The sequence below is a fragment of the Haliotis rufescens genome, unplaced genomic scaffold (genome assembly GCF_023055435.1).
Source record: "Haliotis rufescens isolate VD_foot unplaced genomic scaffold, xgHalRufe1.0.p SCAF_8, whole genome shotgun sequence".
In the NCBI taxonomy this organism is placed as follows: domain Eukaryota; kingdom Metazoa; phylum Mollusca; class Gastropoda; order Lepetellida; family Haliotidae; genus Haliotis; species Haliotis rufescens.
In genome coordinates, this window is record NW_025964372.1 from 52,811,820 (window position 1) to 52,832,825 (window position 21,006).

Below are 21,006 nucleotides of genomic sequence, written 5' to 3' on the forward strand. Positions count from 1 at the left end.
ATCCTGTTTACGGTTTGTGCTACCACATTGAAGGCCCGATGGTGGTGGTATGACTGATGTAGTTGTCATACAGACATATGTCATCCTGTTTACGGTTTGTGCTACGACATTGAAGGCCCGATGGTGGGGGTATGACTGATGTAGTTGTCATACAGACATATGTCATGCTGTTTACGGTTTGTGCTACGACATTGAAGGCCCGATGGTGGGGGTATGACTGATGTAGTTGTCATACAGACATATGTCATCCTGTTTACGGTTTGTGCTACCACATTGAAGGCCCGATGGTGGGGGTATGACTGATGTAGTTGTCATACAGACACATGTCAGGGAAATATTTCTTTTCACAGGGACATCCTCACTACCTTCGCTGCCGTGGACGCCCTTCTGAAGCATGGGTACGTCCTGGCTGCTGCAGTAGTTGCAGGGCACTATGGGGTCGGTATAACGATCTTTATGGTCTGTTAGTTGTTATGATGGCAGTGACAGAAGTTCATAAACACTCTGCTTTCAGCAAAGATTTATCATTATGAAAAAGGTTTTGTCCATTTTATATCTTTGAAAGAAGCAGCAATTGTTCCTATGGCATGTGCATTTATCTGTAAAACACCTGTTGTCAATATCACCTCTCCAATGATTTAAAGATTTAAATTTTATTTATTCTTGTTTCATACATGCATGAGTACGTCACGTCTGACCTTGATTATGTGTGGACCTTTGCGTATGGTTACAGATGGGTAAGGAGGGGATGTTTTCAAGGAATTTATTTCGCTCACTTTGAAAGTGCGTCATTTTACGAAAACATTAAGGCAATTCGCCAAATCATTTCCGATAAACGTTGGTGCCAGCATATCAGGATTGTGTTCCAGAAAGAAGGTGAAAGGTCATAACATATTTTGGGATGTAAAGAAGTCCGTTCCTACATGGCAGTACAACAAGTCTGCGACTGAACTGAAGTCTCTGATGGCGAAACGAATCCAGGAGGTTGTGGGGGACCTCAAGGGGAAGTACGTTGCGTTTCCTATGCCTCTGTGTGTGACACCTCTCTCTTACTCCGTACCCTGTCCTATGTCTGTGTTACTAACCTGTTCTGTGTGTGTGACGCCTCTCTCTTACTCCATACCCTGTCCTATGTCTGTGTTACTAACCTGTTCTCTGTGTGTGACACCTCTCTCTTACTCCGTACCCTGTCCTATGTCCGTGTTACTAACCTGTTCTCTGTGTGTGACACCTCTCTCTTACTCCATACCCTGTCCTATGTCTGTGTTACTAACCTGTTCTCTGTGTGTGACACCTCTCTCTTACTCCATACCCTGTCCTATGTTTGTGTTACTAACCTGTTCTCTGTGTGTGACACCTCTCTCTTACTCCATACCCTGTCCTATGTCTGTGTTACTAACCTGTTCTCTGTGTGAGACACCTCTCCCTTACTCCATACCCTGTCCTATGTCTGTGTTACTAACCTGTTCTCTTTGTGTGACACCTCTCTCTTACTCCGTACCCTGTCCTATGTCTGTGTTACTAACCTGTTCTCTGTGTGTGACGCCTCTCTCTTACTCCATACCCTGTCCTATGTCTGTGTTACTAACCTGTTCTCTGTGTGTGACACCTCTCACTTACTCCATACCCTGTCCTATGTCTGTGTTACTAACCTGTTCTCTGTGTGTGACACCTCTCTCTTACTCCATACCCTGTCCTATGACTGTGTTACTAACCTGTTCTCTGTGTGTGACACCTCTCTCTTACTCCATACCCTGTCCTATGTTTGTGTTACTAACCTGTTCTCTGTGTGTGACACCTCTCTCTTACTCCATACCCTGTCCTATGTCTGTGTTACTAACCTGTTCTCTGTGTGTGACACCTCACTCTTGTACTCCATACCCTGTCCTATGTCTGTGTTACTAACCTGTTCCCTGTGTGTGACACCTCTCTCTTACTCCATACCCCGTCCTATGTCTGTGTTACTAACCTGTTCTCTGTGTGTGACACCTCACTCTTGTACTCCATACCCTGTCCTGTGTCTGTTTTACTGACCTGTTATCTGTGTGTGACACCTCTCTCACCCTGTCATATGTCTGTGTTACTAACCTGTTCTCTGTGTGTGACACCTCTCTCTTACTCCATACCCTCTCCTATGTCTGTTTTACTGACCTGTTCTCTGTGTGTGACACCTCTCTCTTACTCCATACCCTTTCCTATGTCTGTGTTACTAACCTGTTCTCTGTGTGTGACACCTCACTCTTGTACTCCATACCCTGTCCTATGTCTGTGTTACTAACCTGTTCCCTGTGTGTGACACCTCACTCTTGTACTCCATACCCTGTCCTATGTCAGTGTTACTAACCTGTTCCCTGTGTGTGACACCTCTCTCACCCTGTCATATGTCTGTGTTACTAACCTGTTCTCTGTGTGTAACACCTCTCTCTTACTCCATACCCTGTCCTATGTCTGTTTTACTGACCTGTTCTCTGTGTGTGACACCTCTCTCTTACTCCATACCCTTTCCTATGTCAGTGTTACTAACCTGTTCCCTGTGTGTGACACCTCACTCTTGTACTCCATACCCTGTCCTATGTCTGTGTTACTAACCTGTTCTCTGTGTGTGACACCTCTCTCACCCTGTCATATGTCTGTGTTACTAACCTGTTCTCTGTGTGTGACACCTCTCTCTTACTCCATACCCTCTCCTATGTCTGTTTTACTGACCTGTTCTCTGTGTGTGACACCTCTCTCTTACTCCATACCCTTTCCTATGTCAGTGTTACTAACCTGTTCCCTGTGTGTGACACCTCACTCTTGTACTCCATACCCTGTCCTATGTCAGTGTTACTAACCTGTTCTCTGTGTGTGACACCTCTCTCTTACGCCATACCCTGTCCTATGTCTGTTTTACTGACCTGTTCTCTGTGTGTGACACCTCACTCTTGTACTCCATACCCTGTCCTATGTCTGTGTTACTAACCTGTTCTCTGTGTGTGACACCTCACTCTTGTACTCCATACCCTGTCCTATGTCTGTGTTACTAACCTGTTCTCTGTGTGTGACACCTCTCTCGTACTCCATACCCTGTCCTATGTCTGTTTTACTGACCTGTTCCCTGTGTGTGACACCTCACTCTTGTACTCCATACCCTGTCCTATGTCAGTGTTACTAACCTGTTCTCTGTGTGTGACACCTCTCTCGTACTCCATACCCTGTCCTATGTCTGTTTTACTGACCTGTTCTCTGTGTGTGACACCTCTCTCTTACTGCATACCCTTTCCTATGTCTGTGTTACTAACCTGTTCTCTGTGTGTGACACCTCTCTCTTACTGCATACCCTTTCCTATGTCTGTGTTACTGACCTGTTCTCTGTGTGTGACACCTCTCTCTTACTGCATACCCTTTCCTATGTCTGTGTTACTGACCTGTTCTCTGTGTGTGACACCTCACTCTTACTGCATACCCTTTCCTATGTCTGTGTTTCTGACCTGTTCTCTGTGTGTGACACCTCTCTCTTACTGCATACCCTTTCCTATGTCTGTGTTACTAAGCTGTTCTCTGTGTGTGACACCTCTCTCTTACTCCATACCCTTTCCTATGTCAGTGTTACTAACCTGTTCTCTGTGTGTGACACCTCTCTCTTACTCCGTACCCCGTCCTATGTCTGTGTTACTAACCTGTTCTCTGTGTGTGACACCTCTCCCTTACTCCATACCCCGTCCTATGTCTGTGTTACTAACCTGTTCTCTGTGTGTGACACCTCTCTCTTACTCCATACCCTGTCCTATGTCTGTGTTACTAACCTGTTCCCTGTGTGTGACACCTCTCTCTTACTCCGTACCCCGTCCTATGTCTGTGTTACTAACCTGTTCCCTGTGTGTGACACCTCTCTCTTACTCCATACCCCGTCCTATGTCTGTGTTACTAACCTGTTCTCTGTGTGTGACACCTCTCTCTTACTCCGTACCCTGTCCTATGTCTGTGTTACTAACCTGTTCCCTGTGTGTGACACCTCTCTCTTACTCCATACCCTGTCCTATGTCTGTGTTACTAACCTGTTCTCTGTGTGTGACACCTCTCTCGTACTCCATACCCCGTCCTATGTCTGTGTTACTAACCTGTTCTCTGTATGTGACACCTCTCTCGTACTCCATACCCTGTCCTATGTCTGTGTTACTAACCTGTTCTCTGTGTGTAACACCTCTCTCTTACTCCATACCCTGTCCTATGTCTGTGTTACTAACCTGTTCTCTGTGTGTGACACCTCTCTCGTACTCCATACCCCGTCCTATGTCTGTGTTACTAACCTGTTCTCTGTGTGTAACACCTCTCTCTTACTCCATACCCTGTCCTATGTCTGTGTTACTAACCTGTTCTCTGTGTGTGACACCTCTCTCGTACTCCATACCCCGTCCTATGTCTGTGTTACTAACCTGTTCTCTGTATGTGACACCTCTCTCGTACTCCATACCCTGTCCTATGTCTGTGTTACTAACCTGTTCTCTGTGTGTAACACCTCTCTCTTACTCCATACCCTGTCCTATGTCTGTGTTACTAACCTGTTCTCTGTGTGTGACACCTCTCTCGTACTCCATACCCCGTCCTATGTCTGTGTTACTAACCTGTTCTCTGTATGTGACACCTCTCTCGTACTCCATACCCTGTCCTATGTCTGTGTTACTAACCTGTTCTCTGTGTGTAACACCTCTCTCTTACTCCGTACCCCGTCCTATGTCTGTGTTACTAACCTGTTCTCTGTGTGTGACACCTCTCTCGTACTCCATACCCCGTCCTATGTCTGTGTTACTAACCTGTTCTCTGTATGTGACACCTCTCTCGTACTCCATACCCTGTCCTATGTCTGTGTTACTAACCTGTTCTCTGTGTGTAACACCTCTCTCTTACTCCATACCCTGTCCTATGTCTGTGTTACTAACCTGTTCTCTGTGTGTGACACCTCTCTCGTACTCCATACCCCGTCCTATGTCTGTGTTACTAACCTGTTCTCTGTATGTGACACCTCTCTCGTACTCCATACCCTGTCCTATGTCTGTGTTACTAACCTGTTCTCTGTGTGTAACACCTCTCTCTTACTCCATACCCTGTCCTATGTCTGTGTTACTAACCTGTTCTCTGTGTGTGACACCTCTCTCGTACTCCATACCCCGTCCTATGTCTGTGTTACTAACCTGTTCTCTGTGTGTAACACCTCTCTCTTACTCCATACCCTGTCCTATGTCTGTGTTACTAACCTGTTCTCTGTGTGTGACACCTCTCTCGTACTCCATACCCCGTCCTATGTCTGTGTTACTAACCTGTTCTCTGTATGTGACACCTCTCTCGTACTCCATACCCTGTCCTATGTCTGTGTTACTAACCTGTTCTCTGTGTGTAACACCTCTCTCTTACTCCATACCCTGTCCTATGTCTGTGTTACTAACCTGTTCTCTGTGTGTGACACCTCTCTCGTACTCCATACCCCGTCCCATGTCTGTGTTACTAACCTGTTCTCTGTGTGTAACACCTCTCTCTTACTCCATACCCTGTCCTATGTCTGTGTTACTAACCTGTTCTCTGTGTGTAACACCTCTCTCTTACTCCATACCCTGTCCTATGTCTGTGTTACTAACCTGTTCTCTGTGTGTGACACCTCTCTCGTAATCCATACCCCGTCCTCCCATTGCAACCACTTCTACTTCTGTCTCAACTGTCTGTCTGTCTTTGCTCTATTTCTGTCTCAACTGTCTGACTGTCTGTGGTTTGCATTTTCGCCCGCCTCTGGATACAGCGTTTGTCCGGAGAGAGGAAGGTCATATCACAAGACGTCACAAGATGGTACTTGATCTTACCCTGCCTGGCGTTCGGCATTAAAGGGATGACCAAGGAGTCTGAGTCAGTACACTGTGTCTGAGTGGAGTATCCATGTTTAACGGCGACGTGGTATCTGTCTGCTAGCATCAACACCGGTAAACACACGATCTTGCACGCACTAGCATACACGTACATTTTTTTACAAACTCCTCTTATTTCAGGAAATAAACGACGAGTTGGGGTTGTTTATGTTACAACAAAACGCTGCAAGAAGAATAAACCACGAGGGGCGAAGCAGAGTACATGACGTACAGCCTCTTTAAGGATGTTGATCAAATTACAAGCTTTAAATTTTTTTTACCCAAATGTTAATAATGATGACTTCCTGAATAGACTCTGACCTCGGAAATGTCGGACAAGTCCCTTGTACGGACAAGTGGGTTACGTTTGGTATTTTGGTTTTGGCATATTCTCACAATCCTCACACCGATTATCTGTACCCTTTCTCCAAATACCTATTGCCATCTCTTCCACTTTTGGATGCGATCGTTCGGCCACTGCATTTTCTGCGTAGCCCCGTTACGTCTATGGGGAACAATTTACAAGACACTTCTCTCCCAAAAATAACGTCGTCCAATTCATGATTTATCAAGCTGCGATCGCATATTCGAATCTCCGGAAATGCCGTCATGATAGAACAATGTTTTATCTATAAAAAAACACACGCTTTGTTCTTCATTGGTCTTTTGGGTGTAATCACGTAGAGCTGTCTGCAGTTATCTTATATAAGTGTACACGTGACTGTCTGTGTCCCCAGGCTCCAACACTGGGACGTCAACAACGAGAACCTACACGGAGACTTCTACGAGCAGAAACTCAAAGATCCCAACATCACTATGTGGATGTTCAGGGAGACGCACAAAGCTGATCCAGCGGTCAAACTCTTCCTCAACGACTACAACATCGTCAACAGCCATTACGACACATTCGTATGTATTGATTAAAGGCAGTGGTGGGCTTGTTTCCCTGTTTGATACAGCAGACACGTAAACACTTACACAAAAGAATAGACACACAACACTATTCTGTTACAACCTGATGTATAGGGAATGACAAATGACTGATGCGGAGAGCATCTTTATTTCAGACAAGCCACAGTCTAACATGCGATTCTGTTTGGAGAGTGAGAAACTAACTTTATAGTAGCATGCTTTGCTTAGATGTTAAAGCATTCGCTCGGCGCGGCGAAGACCCGGGGTCGATTCCCGACATGGGTACAATGTGTGAAACCAATTTCTGGTGTCCCCCGACGTGATATCGCTGGAATATTACTAACAGCGGTGTAAAACCATACTCACTCACTCACTCACTCACTCACTCACTCACTCGTTGTTCAGTGGTCCATTCTGGGCTGATTACTCTCTTTCATTGACAATTTATATATTAGACTTGTCAATGTAGATGCTATGTATATTCAATACTTATCTGTGTTTTTAGGCGTGCCTGGACCAAGGAACGATTTTTACAATTACATCTTACAAGTAAAACAGAAATTTCCAAAACAATTATTTTGGGTTCTTTAAAAAAGAATATTAAAAAGAATATATTTAATAAAATCTTGTTTTGGGTTATTTACATTCAGAGTATATTCAATGTCATACCATCCATATTTTGTAGGCGTACCTGGACCAGGCAACGACTTTCAGGAAGTCTGGAGTTCCTGTTGGTGGTATTGGAATACAGAGTCATATGACGCCACCAGTTGACCTTGCTGCTGTCAAGGTCAGTCAGTTTGGTAGATGCTGCTTAATCTAATCTTCATCTGACATGTCCGCGTATAGGCACCAACCAATACTATCCTTCAGTACTAATCGAGTTTGGGTGTGACGTGTGCTAAACAGTATCATTACAACAGAATTGTGGTTGGGGACACCAAAAATAGGCACGAGAAATTGTACTAGGTGGTGAAGTTCTTGACCGCTGACAAGCCTTTTTAACCATGTATTATTACTAGCAATGGGGTATGGGAAACTACAGATGTTATAAGAAAAGATGAGTCACATTACTTGGTCCTTTTGAGGAATCACTGTATGTTTGTATGTATTTCTGTTCTTACCTATGTCTGTGTCTGTGTATACATATATGTATCTGCCTCTGTCTGTGTGCCTGCAGTTCCGTCTGGACCAGGTGGCCAAGGCAGGTCTTCCCATCATGATCACAGAGCTGGATGTGGACACAGCGGACGAGCAGGAGAAGGCTCGTATCTACGAGGACCTCTACCGCCTGTACTACAGGTGTGGACGTTTAACCTGACATGTCCGACCTTCCAATGTGGGACTTCTACTGTGGGTGGGGACGTTTAACCTGACATGTCCGACCTTCCCATGTAGGACCTCTACTACAGGTGGGGACGTTTAACCTGACATGTCAGACCTTCCCATGTAGGACCTCTACTACAAGTGGGGACGTTTAACCTGACATGTCCGACCTTCCCATGTAGGACCTCTACTACAGGTGGGGACGTTTAACCTGACATGTCCGACCTTCCCATGTAGGACCTCTACTACAGGTGTGGACGTTTAACCTGACATGTCCGACCTTCCCATGTAGGACCTCTACTACAGGTGTGGACGTTTAACCTGACATGTCGACCTTCCCATGTAGGACCTCTACTACAGGTGGGGACGTTTAACCTGACATGTCAGACCTTCCAATGTGGGACTTCTACTGTGGGTGGGGACGTTTAACCTGACATGTCAGACCTTCCCATGTAGGACCTCTACTACAAGTGGGGACGTTTAACCTGACATGTCCGACCTTCCCATGTAGGACCTCTACTACAGGTGGGGACGTTTAACCTGACATGTCCGACCTTCCCATGTAGGATCTCTACTACAGGTGTGGACGTTTAACCTGACATGTCCGACCTTCCCATGTAGGACCTCTACTACAGGTGTGGACGTTTAACCTGACATGTCCGACCTTCCCATGTAGGACTTCTATTACAGGTGGGGACGTTTGACCTGACATGTAGGACCTCTACTACAGGTGGGGACGTTTAACCTGACATGTCCGACCTTCCCATGTAGGACCTCTACTACAGGTGGGGACGTTTAACCTGACTTATCAAACCTCCCATGTAGGACCTCTACTACAGGTGTGGACGTTTAACCTGACATGTCCGACCTTCCCATGTAGGACCTCTACTACAGGTGTGGACGTTTAACCTGACATGTCCGACCTTCCCATGTAGGACCTCTACTACAGGTGGGGACGTTTAACCTGACTTATCAGACCTCCCATGTAGGACCTCTACTACAGGTGTGGACGTTTAACCTGACATGTCCGACCTTCCCATGTAGGACCTCTACTACAGGTGAGGACGTTTAACCTGACATGTCCGACCTTCCCATGTAGGACCTCTATAACAGGTGAGGACGTTTAACCTGACATGTCCGACCTTCCCATGTAGGACCTCTACTACAGGTGGGGACGTTTAACCTGACTTATCAGACCTCCCATGTAGGACCTCTACTACAGGTGTGGACTTTTATCCTGACATGTCACACCTTCCCATGTAGGACCTCTATAACAGGTGAGGACGTTTAACCTGACATGTCCGACCTTCCCATGTAGGACCTCTACTACAGGTGGGGACGTTTAACCTGACTAATCAGACCTCCCATGTAGGACCTCTACTACAGGTGTGGACGTTTAACCTGACATGTCCGACCTTCCCATGTAGGACCTCTATAACAGGTGAGGACGTTTAACCTGACATGTCCGACCTTCCCATGTAGGACCTCTACTACAGGTGGGGACGTTTAACCTGACTTATCAGACCTCCCATGTAGGACCTCTACTACAGGTGTGGACGTTTAACCTGACTTATCAGACCTCCCATGTAGGACCTCTATAACAGGTGAGGACGTTATAGACCTCCCATGTAGAACCTCAACCGCCTTTACTACAGGTGGGGACGTTTAACCTGACCGTCCGACCTTCCAATGAAGGTTACCAATATGTATGTCTCACTTTACCAGCTTGTTTGATCCGTAATACAGTCTAAAACTTAAGGCTTTCATTTGAATTTGCGAGTTTCGATATGAAACCACAGTACCTGCACATAGTCTGCGAGCAGTCCAGTCCGACACGTCGCTGTCATTCCTGCAGATCTCTGAAACACGTCTGTGGAATCGCTAACCCACTCTGATACAGAACCCAGACACAGACTGTATATTGTAAACTGTAAGTCCAGTATGTAATGCTCTCCTACAGTCATCCCGCCGTTGAGGGAGTCGTGCAGTGGCACTTCTGGAGTGGGAGGACTTGGAAGCCTGAGGCGGTGCTGGCGGAGGGAACAAATATCACTGTAGGTCAAGGTCAAAGCTTAGTAGGTCAGCCCTAAGTGTAGGTTAGGGTCTGTGATGGCGTGAAACGTTAGATGGTCACTTGGCAGTGTAGGTCGACTTTTTAAGGAGGCGATGATTGGTTTGGGGATGAATTTGTTAGCAGAATGAGTCCCCTTATCTCTATGCATACTGTGTCTGAGTGGGGTATTCATGTTAAACTGCGGCATGCTCTCAGTGGGCTAGCACTATAAATCGGCATCAGTCCGGACTAGTACAAGCAGCCACACAAACACATACACGTACATGCACGTCGCTATATAAGTGCAATAATCTTGGACGCGACGTTAAACCCCATTTCACCTCACCTCACATTGGAAGGACTGGGAGAGTAAGGTCAACTGTGACCTGACCTACTTGAGAAAAAATGTACTGACATAATTGAATAATTATTATCTCTGATAACAGCATGAACATCCCTCAGTAACTGAATTAATTTATTTACTTCGTGACTATAAATAAAAGCCCTTTGCAAATAAGTGAAAACAAGGGATATCAGTTCCGTTAAACACCTTGAAAACAAATAAATAACAAATAAATAAAGATTGTTTCGTAGTTCATCTTCATATTCGTAGATTGCAACTTTTCACGTTCACAGCCGAACGCTGCAGGCAGGATAGTTCGCCAACTCGTATGGGGAGACTGGAGGACCAATCAGACACTCCCGATATCACGTGACCGCGATTTGCACGTGCGGGCCTTCAAGGGAGAGTACAAGCTGAGAGTGAAGCATAATGGGAAGGTTATCCGCGAGGAGGACTTCACCCTGGGGCAGGCGGGTGTGGATCTGACGGTGTCTCTTAGCGGATCAGGTGAGATATCTCGTCACTCTATATAGTCATCGATTTGTGTTTGCGCTTTTCAAACACAGCAATTTGATAAATAAGAACTTCATAACAGTAACGTTTCTTAGTAACGTTTCTTATTGTTGCATTCTGTTTTAAGAATCATTTAGAGAGGATCTTGTTTGTGTTTCAGGAACACGTCCCCAGGTGTCCCAAGTGATAATTGGGTAAACACCTGCACAGGTGTCCTGCTCGTCATCTCACTGGTACTGTCATCCCTCAGTGATGTGATTCCCTGAATAAACACATTTACAGTATTTGTTTTAACTTTGTCGCATGGAGACATGGAGGACCGACCATTTGATAGTTGGTATGTCAAGGGGTGGTTGAGGGAAGTGTGTGTGTGTGTGTGTGTGTGTGTGTGTGTGTGTGTGTGAAAACAATTATGCTTCGGGCTCTGATGAAGTTGAAAAATACCTGGGTTTGTTAATGTAGCTGAGAACATATCTAATCTCGACACATCATCCCATAATGACTACGAAGCTTTCGCTTATCCGTTATTCTGGACTGTACAATCAGATGTTATTGGAACTCATTACACTGAAAATAAATATACAATTTAATTTTGAAGGACATGCTCAGAACATACTCATTATCTGATGTTGTGTTATTCTTATTGCACACTGATCAGTATGATGGCAAAAGTATGTTAAACACCACATCGAAGCAAATAGCTGCAAGACTGCTGATGCGGCGTCAAGCAAGAGTTACTCACTCACTCGTTACACACCATGTTGGAACAAAGGTTTTTCAATCACCAGAGCGTCATATTTCGTTTGCAGGTGATCGTGTAAAACAAATAGATAACAAAGTGTACGGTGAAGTGTACGGGACAAAATCACATAGTGGTTAAAATATTCTCATTTGTGGTAATTTGGATTTCAATTATTCCGCCACGACTGAGTATCATGGTTGAGAGTTGTACACAAGGAGGTCTTGTGCTGTCATCTTTCTTCTGCCTACAAGAAGGGATAAAACATGCGGATGCCATTGAGGTACAGAGTTACGCCATGCAATACAACAAGGTAAAGCCTTTCTCTTCTCTTGACATTAAACTTCATCTGACATAAGTCGCATGCGTATCTTCAAAGCGTTCAAGTCCTCATCCTTTGCTCTGTAATGTTTTAGGCCTTCGGTGTAATAATCTTCACGATCTATTAACCAGTTATGCGGCATTTCAACCTCACTTATCAATCAGTCCATCCCTTCATCCACGTGTCCTCCCAACAATCCCATCTTGCTGAATATATAAAGACTCCCGTTCTTCAGCTTGCTTTCCTCGTCAAGCCCTGTTCACATTATGACCTGGCCTCAAACCACAGTCCCCCCCCCCCCCCCCCCCCCCCCTAAGATTTACCATGAACTGGGAGGAAAATAGGAGAATATAATGCCCTGTTCAAATGGGCTGTTCAGCCTGTGCTAATGTCTTTGGAGTGACTTGTGGTAGCTTAAATGAAAGAGTAGACATTGTAGTATGTTCAAATGTTTTTGTTAGCCACAACCTGTGAAGGTATTGACTTGACCCCGAAGTTGAAGGCCGCTCTGTGTGTTTCGGCTCGAACCTTCCGGTGAGCACTGTTGACAGTGGTTACTGAGAAAGGGAGCTGGTCAACCCATGCCAAAAACTTTGCTAATGAGTGACATAGGGGCGGGTTGGTTAGCATGCAATAGGAGAACGGCCTACGACCGCTACAAATTATGGTGGGCTGTCATGTCACTGTGCATAGCAAAGAAGGAAAGTAATTGTGGTCTGAGGCCACCTTGTAACCACAAACACTTCCGGAAAAGGGGCATAACTCCCCCCTTTGGATTTATGCTTATGTATGCACATCACAAAGGCTTGGTGTATATACATTTTGTTTGCGTTTGCGCTGCCTTCCAGTGATATATGCACCATACACCTTGTCAACATGGCAAAGGGGAAAGAACTCTGCACGATCTGCCTTAATCTCAGATGGAACAAAGGTTATGTTCATCAGATAAAATATATTGTCATTAGAGACAGCGCCATACACTTTGTCTGCTGTTCATGTTAGACGGAATGCAAGTGAGTGAAGCCCCCGTAAAATATAAATGACATCACATAACCTGTATTGCTGCTCAGGAAACAGCATAGAGGATGTCCAAGGGTCCGTACCCCTCCCCCTTTTGAAAACCAGTAAAATCATCCGAGAGAGGATTTTGATTTTTTGGACCCCTCCTTTTTAGAAATGCTGGATCCGCCCTTGGACTGGTTGATGAAAGTGTTGGTCCAGATGTATGTTATTATTCCTTGTGAACAAACCTGCTGCAGACCTGCCCCTCTCCCCCGTGCTGTCCTCTCCACCGTGCTGTCCCTCTCCACTGTGCTGCCCCTCTCCACTGTGCTGCCCCTCTCCACTGTGCTGCCCCTCTCCACTGTGCTGCCCTCTCCACTGTGCTGCCCCTCTCCACTGTGCTGCCCCTCTCCACTGTGCTGCCCCTCTCCACTGTGCTGCCCCTCTCCACCGTGCTGCCCCTCTCCACGGTGCTGCCCCTCTCCACCGTGCTGCCCCTCTCCACCGTGCTGCCCCTCTCCACCGTGCTGCCACTCTCCACTGTGCTGCCCCTCTCCACTGTGCTGCCCCTCTCCACTGTGCTGCCCCTCTCCACCGTGCTGCCCCTCTCCACCGTGCTGCCCCTCTCCACCGTGCTGCCCCTCTCCACCGTTCTGCCCCTCTCCACCGTGCTGCCCCTCTCCACTGTGCTGCCCCTCTCCACCGTGCTGCCCCTCTCCACCGTGCTGCCCCTCTCCACCGTGCTGCCCCTCTCCACCGTGCTGCCCCTCTCCACCGTGCTGCCCCTCTCCACCGTGCTGCCCCTCTCCACCGTGCTGCCCTCTCCACTGTGCTGCCCCTCTCCACTGTGCTGCCCCTCTCCACTGTGCTGCCCCTCCCTCTCCACCGTGCTGCCCCTCTCCACCGTGCTGCCCCTCTCCACCGTGCTGCCCTCTCCACTGTGCTGCCCCTCTCCACTGTGCTGCCCCTCTCCACTGTGCTGCCCCTCTCCACTGTGCTGCCCCTCTCCACCGTGCTGCCCCTCTCCACCGTGCTGCCCCTCTCCACCGTGCTGCCCCTCTCCACTGTGCTGCCCCTCTCCACTGTGCTGCCCTCTCCACTGTGCTGCCCTCTCCACTGTGCTGCCACTCTCCACTGTGCTGCCCCTCTCAACTGTGCTGCCCCTCTCAACTGTGCTGCCCCTCTCCACCGTGCTGCCACTCCCCACTGTGCTGCCCTCTCCACTGTGCTGCCCCTCTCCACTGTGCTGCCCCTCTCCACCGTGCTGCCCCTCTCCACCGTGCTGCCCCTCTCCACCGTGCTGCCCCTCTCCAGTGTGCTGCCCCTCTCCACTGTGCTGCCCTCTCCACTGTGCTGCCACTCTCCACTGTGCTGCCCCTCTCAACTGTGCTGCCCCTCTCAACTGTGCTGCCCCTCTCCACCGTGCTGCCCCTCTCCACCGTGCTGCCCCTCTCCACTGTGCTGCCCTCTCCACTGTGCTGCCCCTCTCCACCGTGCTGCCACTCCCCACTGTGCTGCCCTCTCCACCGTGCTGCCACTCCCCACTGTGCTGACCCTCTCCACTGTGCTGCCCTCTCCACTGTGCTGCCACTCCCCACTGTGCTGCCACTCCCCACTGTGCTGCCCTCTCGACCGTGCTGCCCCTCTCCACCGTGCTGCCACTCCCCACTGTGCTGCCCCTCTCCACTGTGCTGTCCCTCTCCACCGTGCTGCCCTCTCCACTGTGCTGCCCCTCTCCACTGTGCTGCCCCTCTCCACTGTGCTGCCCCTCTCCACCGTGCTGCCCCTCTCCACTGTGCTGCCCCTCTCCACTGCCCCTCTCCACTGTGCTGCCCCTCTCCACTGTGCTGCCCTCTCCACCGTGCTGCCCCTCTCCACTGTGCTGCCCTCTCCACTGTGCTGCCCCTCTCCACTGTGCTGCCCTCTCCACTGTGCTGCCCCTCTCCACTGTGCTGCCCTCTCCACTGTGCTGCCCCTCTCCACTGTGCTGCCCCTCTCCACTGTGCTGCCCTCTCCACTGTGCTGCCCCTCTCCACCGTGCTGCCCCTCTCCACTGTGCTGCCCCTCTCCACCGTGCTGCCCCTCTCCACTGTGCTGCCCTCTCCACTGTGCTGCCCCTCTCCACTGTGCTGCCCTCTCCACTGTGCTGCCCTCTCCACCGTGCTGCCCCTCTCCACTGTGCTGTCCCTCTCCACTGTGCTGCCCCTCTCCACCGTGCTGCCCTCTCCACCGTGCTGCCCTCTCCACCGTGCTGCCCCTCTCCACTGTGCTGCCCCTCTCCACTGTGCTGCCCTCTCCACTGTGCTGTCCCTCTCCACTGTGCTGCCCCTCTCCACTGTGCTGCCCCTCTCCACTGTGCTGCCCTCTCCACTGTGCTGCCCCTCTCCACTGTGCTGCCCTCTCCACTGTGCTGCCCCTCTCCACTGTGCTGCCCTCTCCACTGTGCTGTCCCTCTCCACTGTGCTGCCCCTATCCACTGTGCTGCCCCTCTCCACTGTGCTGCCCTCTCCACCGTGCTGCCCCTCTCCACTGTGCTGCCCCTCTCCACTGTGCTGCCCTCTCCACTGTGCTGTCCCTCTCCACTGTGCTGCCCCTCTCCACTGTGCTGCCCTCATTGTTCACGTCCTGCAGCTTGCTTCCCACGTGACATCCCGTGAAGCACGTGTTGATGCGTGTCGATGGCTTCCGGAAAAGGGACATAACCCCAAACTAGTTCCTTGTAAGCGTTCTACTTCAACCAACAGTACCCATGATTTCACAGTGTTGGGCAGGAAAACTGTTGACGACGTGTTTACAGCACTGACCGTGGTCGCCTGCTAACATACATGTAACGTGTATAGGACCGGTATGTCCATCGATAGATCGGCGCCTGAACAACGGGCATAAACATTACAAACTTGTAATTGTGTTTAAATATACAGCTGCACAGCCAAACTCATCCACTCACGGAAATAACATTGATGGGTTTTATGTTTAATATTGAGTGAGTGAGTGACGAGCGAATGCTTTAACCACTAAGCTACCCCAGCCAGCCCCGGTATACATTTTGAAGTGGTGATAAACCTTACTCACTCACCCGCCAGTTGTAGGGGCGAATGTTGTTATATGCCGCAGGTGGCAATATACCATCACGGCAGGGGACACAAGAAAGGGGCTTCATACATTGTACCCATGTGGGGAATCGAACCCGGGTCTTCGCCATGACGAGCGAACCCTATAGCCACACATTGGACTCGGGTCACATTCATACCATGTAGGATTAACTCTGGAACTTACAGTAAGTGTTAACTGTGGTTCGATCCTTTATTAGTTCTCATACACTTAATGGTAAGTTCTCTGTGCAGGTTGCGACTCTTATGTCTGACTGGATCCTATGGTCGTGAGTTCGAATCTCCCTGAATATGAGCTAATTAATAGGCACCATATCCGTGCTCTAAGAATTACACAAGTGGCAAACGCCTACATTATTTCGGGGTTCCTCACCCTTCATAGTTGACATTCAAGTGGAAAAACTGCAAAAAATGTTCTTCTGGAGAACGCCGAATTATTTGTCTCGCTCCCTAGATTTAATACGTACTCCAGGCATTCACAAAGACAGGACAGATTGCATATAAGTTGTGTTCCCTTATTTTACAATACGTTCGTGTTTTGGCATTACAATGATGGGGAGAATCCCATTCAGATCTGACATACATCTCCAGCAAACTGCAACATTATTACGTAGTCCCAAGCACAAGTCACGACAATACAATACAGCAGATATTATAGGCGTGATTCCAGGTTATTGTAATACGTGGATGGGCTATACGCCACCTTTCGCAATTCTAGTCCAGCAACGCCACCAGAAAAGGGAATCAAACCGGGCCTTCAGCATGACGACCGGAAGTTATAACCACTAGGCTACCCCAACGTCCCGAATTTACGTGTATGGAGTGTTCATTCTGCTGTGATCAAAGTACCATGCACACATCCCTGAAGCAGTTATCCTGCGGTACTGACAGTGGTGGGACTTTGACTGTGTGAATCAGGCTTCTGAAGCCCCGCTTGAAGAGCTTGTGACTGAAGCAAACCGTTGTTGTAATGAACAGGATGCGTTTTTCAGCCAGCACGGGTGGACAACATTTAGGCCCGTGCTTTCACAGGGATTGTGGGTGCAAGGTTTTATTAAGATAGTGTTTGTGGGTGCAAGGTCTTATTTAGACAGAGATTGTGGGTGCAAGGTCTTATTTAGATAGTGTTTGTGGGTGCAAGGTCTTATTTAGACAGGGATTGTGTGTGGAAGGTCTTATTTAGATAGTGTTTGTGGGTGCAAGGTCTTATTTAGACAGGGATTGTGGGTGCAAGGTTTTATTAAGATAGTGTTTGTGGGTGCAAGGTATTTTTTAGACAGAGATTGTGTGTGCAAGGTCTTATTTAGATAGTGTTTGTGGGTGCAAGGTCTTATTTAGACAGGGATTGTGGGTGCAAGGTTTTATTAAGATAGTGTTTGTGGGTGCAAGGTCTTTTTTAGACAGAGATTGTGGGTGCAAGGTCTTATTTAGACAGGGATTGTGGTCGAAAGCCTTATTTAGATAGGGATTGTGGGTGCAAGGCCTTATTTAGACATGGTTTGTTGGTGCAAGGCCTTCTTTAGACAGGGATTGTAGGTGCAAGGTCTTTTTTAGACAGAGATTGTGTGTGGAAGGTCTTATTTAGATAGTGTTTGTGGGTGCAAGGTCTTATTTAGACAGGGATTGTGGGTGCAAGGTTTTATTAAGATAGTGTTTGTGGGTGCAAGGTCTTTTTTAGACAGAGATTGTGTGTGCAAGGTCTTATTTAGATAGTGTTTGTGGGTGCAAGGTCTTATTTAGACAGGGATTGTGGGTGCAAGGTTTTATTAAGATAGTGTTTGTGGGTGCAAGGTCTTTTTTAGACAGAGATTGTGTGTGCAAGGTCTTATTTAGATAGTGTTTGTGGGTGCAAGGTCTTATTTAGACAGGGATTGTGGGTGCAAGGTTTTATTAAGATAGTGTTCGTGGATGCAAGGTCTTTTTTAGACAGAGATTGTGGGTGCAAGGTCTTATTTAGACAGGGATTGTGGGCGAAAGCCTTATTTAGATAGGGGTTGTGGGTGCAAGGTTTTATTTAGACAGAGATTGTGGGTGCAAGGTCTTATTTAGATAGTGTTTGTGGGTGCAAGGTCTTATTTAGACAGAGATTGTTGGTGCAAGGTCTTATTTAGATAGTGTTTGTGGGTGCAAGGTCTTATTTAAACAGGGATTGTGGGTGCAAGGTTTTTTTTAGACAGAGATTGTGGGTGCAAGGTCTTATTTAGATAGTGTTTGTGGGTGCAAGGTCTTATTTAGACAGGGATTGTGGGTGCAGACCTTATTTAGACAGAGATTGTGGGTGCAAGGTCTTATTTAGACAGAGATTGTGGGTGCAAGGCCTTATTTAGATAGTGTATGTGGGTGCAAGGTCTTATTTAGACAGGGATTCTGGGTGTAGGGTCATGATGTGAGCAGGGTTTGTGGATGCAAGGCCTTATTTCATGTCAGTAAGAACTGGTTTTGTCCGCGCTGGTTAATATGCCACCCTGGTTGTAATGCCACCCTGGTTATAATGCCACCCTGGTTATAATGTCACCCTGGCTATAATGCCACCCTGGTTAGTATGCCACCCTGGTTATAATGCCACCCTGGTTATACTGCCATCCTGGTTTTAATGCCATCCTGGTTAATATGCCACCCTGGTTGTAATGCCATCCTGGTTATAATACCATCCTGGTTATAATGCCACCCTGGTTAATATGCCACCCTGGTTATAATGCCACCCTGGTTATACTGCCGCCCTGGTTAATATGCCACCCTGGTTATAATGCCACCCTGGTTATAATGCCACCCAGGTTATAATGCCATCCTGGTTATAATACCATCCTGGTTATAATGTCACCCTGGTTATAATGCCACCCTGGTTATAATACCATCCAGGTTATAATACCACCCTGGTTATAATACCATCCTGGTTATAATACCATCCTGGTTATAATGCCATCCTGGTTATAATACCATCCTGTTTATAATGTCATCCTGGTTATAATGCCACCCTGGTTATAATACCATCCTGGTTATAATACCATCCTGGTTATAATACCATCCTGGTTATAATGTCACCCTGGTTATAATACCATCCTGGTTATAATACCATCCTGGTTATAATGCCACCCTGGTTATAATGCCACTCTGGTTATAATGCCATCCTGGTTATAATGTCATCCTGGTTATAATACCATCCTGGTTATAATGCCACCCTGGTTATAATGCCACTCTGGTTATAATGCCGTCCTGGTTATAATGTTATCCTGGTTATAATGCCATCCTGGTTATAATGCCACTCTGGTTATAATGCCATCCTGGTTATAATGTTATCCTGGTTATAATCCCACCCTGGTTATAATGCCACTCTGGTTATAATGCCATCCTGGTTATAATGTTATCCTGGTTATAATACCATCCTGGTTATAATACCATCCTGGTTATAATGTCACCCTGGTTATAATACCATCCTGGTTATAATACCATCCTGGTTATAATACCATCCTGGTTATAATGCCACCCTGGTTATAATGCCACTCTGGTTATAATGCCGTCCTGGTTATAATGTTATCCTGGTTATAATGCCACCCTGGTTATAATGCCACTCTGGTTATAATGCCATCCTGGTTATAATGTTATCCTGGTTATAATGCCACCCTGGTTATAATACCATCCTGGTTATAATACCATCCTGGTTATAATGTCACCCTGGTTATAATGCCACCCTGGTTATAATTCCACCCTGGTTATAATGCCACTCTGGTTATAATGCCACCCTGGTTATAATGCCACTCTGGTTATAATTCCACCCTGGTTATAATGCCACTCTGGTTATAATGCCACCCTGGTTATAATGTCACCCTGGTTATAATACCATCCTGGTTATAATACCATCCTGGTTATAATGTCACCCTGGTTATAATGCCAATCTGGTTATAATACCATCCTGGTTATAATGCCACCCTGGTTATAATACCATCCTGGTTATAATACCATCCTGGTTATAATGTCACCCTGGTTATAATGCCACCCTGGTTATAATGCCACATTTTCCGAAGGACGAAAGGTGGTTTTCTAACCAGAGAGGATTGTATAGTCGCCACAAACGATATATTTGACGTCGTTCCATCAATAGGCTAAATGAGCTGATGTCTGCAACATGTTTCTTCATTTGTTCAAAACAGACACTACGGAATATAAAAAAGAAACACAATTCGAAATTAAGTATGATCCCTTGTGCCCAAAGTATTTCCCTCGGGACAGTTTGTCCGTGATTTATGTATGTCGTCGGTTATTGTGTAGATATATCCGTGTGGGGGACCTTTGTGTGGGGGAGGTGGCGCAGATGCAGTGTGTGACCTTGTGTCTTCCAGTGCTGACTGACCTACAATCATTGTGATTTGAAAGAGCGTCATCTGACTCTTGTTCAGAAGTTGCTTGGTCAAGGTTACACCCTTCAAGGCCTCAGTAAGCTCACAAAATGTCTTATAGTCGACATGTGGAGGACATTTCCAAATTTGAAGGGTGACAAAAATGATGTCCGATGCAAACCTCTATTTTGACCTATACCATATGTTCCCGTGTTCTTCAGGCGAACAATTGACTTGTCTGGGCATGTGTTTTTGACGGGTGCCACCGGTTTGGCAGGATACGCCGACTTTTTCACAAACACATGGTATCATCACTTTTTGATAGTGATTCATATATTCGTCGGAATCGTACAATCGACTCTGCTTCATGCAGAGATTTCTATTGGATATGGAAAGGGGTTTGTCGCTTTATTTACTCTGGGATTTGGTTGTGCAGGATCACAATGTGATGCGACGCCGCAGACGCCGTCCTCCTGATA

The 21,006-nt window shown here is 47.2% G+C and overlaps 2 protein-coding genes across 2 annotated transcripts; one reads left to right on the forward strand and one right to left on the reverse strand.

The window, feature by feature from the left end:
- Nucleotides 1–418: 418 nt before the first annotated feature.
- On the forward strand, nt 419–11,304 carry LOC124145604 (anti-sigma-I factor RsgI6-like). The gene is made up of 8 exons (XM_048389521.1): nt 419–438; nt 870–1,007; nt 6,611–6,782; nt 7,471–7,575; nt 7,966–8,087; nt 10,072–10,165; nt 10,801–11,014; nt 11,181–11,304. The coding sequence occupies exons 1-8, from the start codon at nt 434–436 to the stop codon at nt 11,216–11,218; spliced, it is 888 nt and encodes a 295-aa protein (XP_048245478.1). The 5' UTR covers nt 419–433; the 3' UTR covers nt 11,219–11,304.
- Nucleotides 11,305–11,991: 687 nt separating this feature from the next.
- On the reverse strand, nt 11,992–15,698 carry LOC125377059 (glutenin, high molecular weight subunit PW212-like). Its single transcript, XM_048389872.1, has 4 exons — nt 15,138–15,698; nt 14,523–14,809; nt 13,661–14,039; nt 11,992–12,006 (listed from the first exon to the last, which is right to left on the reverse strand). Exons 1-4 carry the CDS (start codon nt 15,696–15,698, stop codon nt 11,992–11,994), a joined length of 1,242 nt encoding a protein of 413 aa, XP_048245829.1.
- Nucleotides 15,699–21,006: the final 5,308 nt, after the last annotated feature.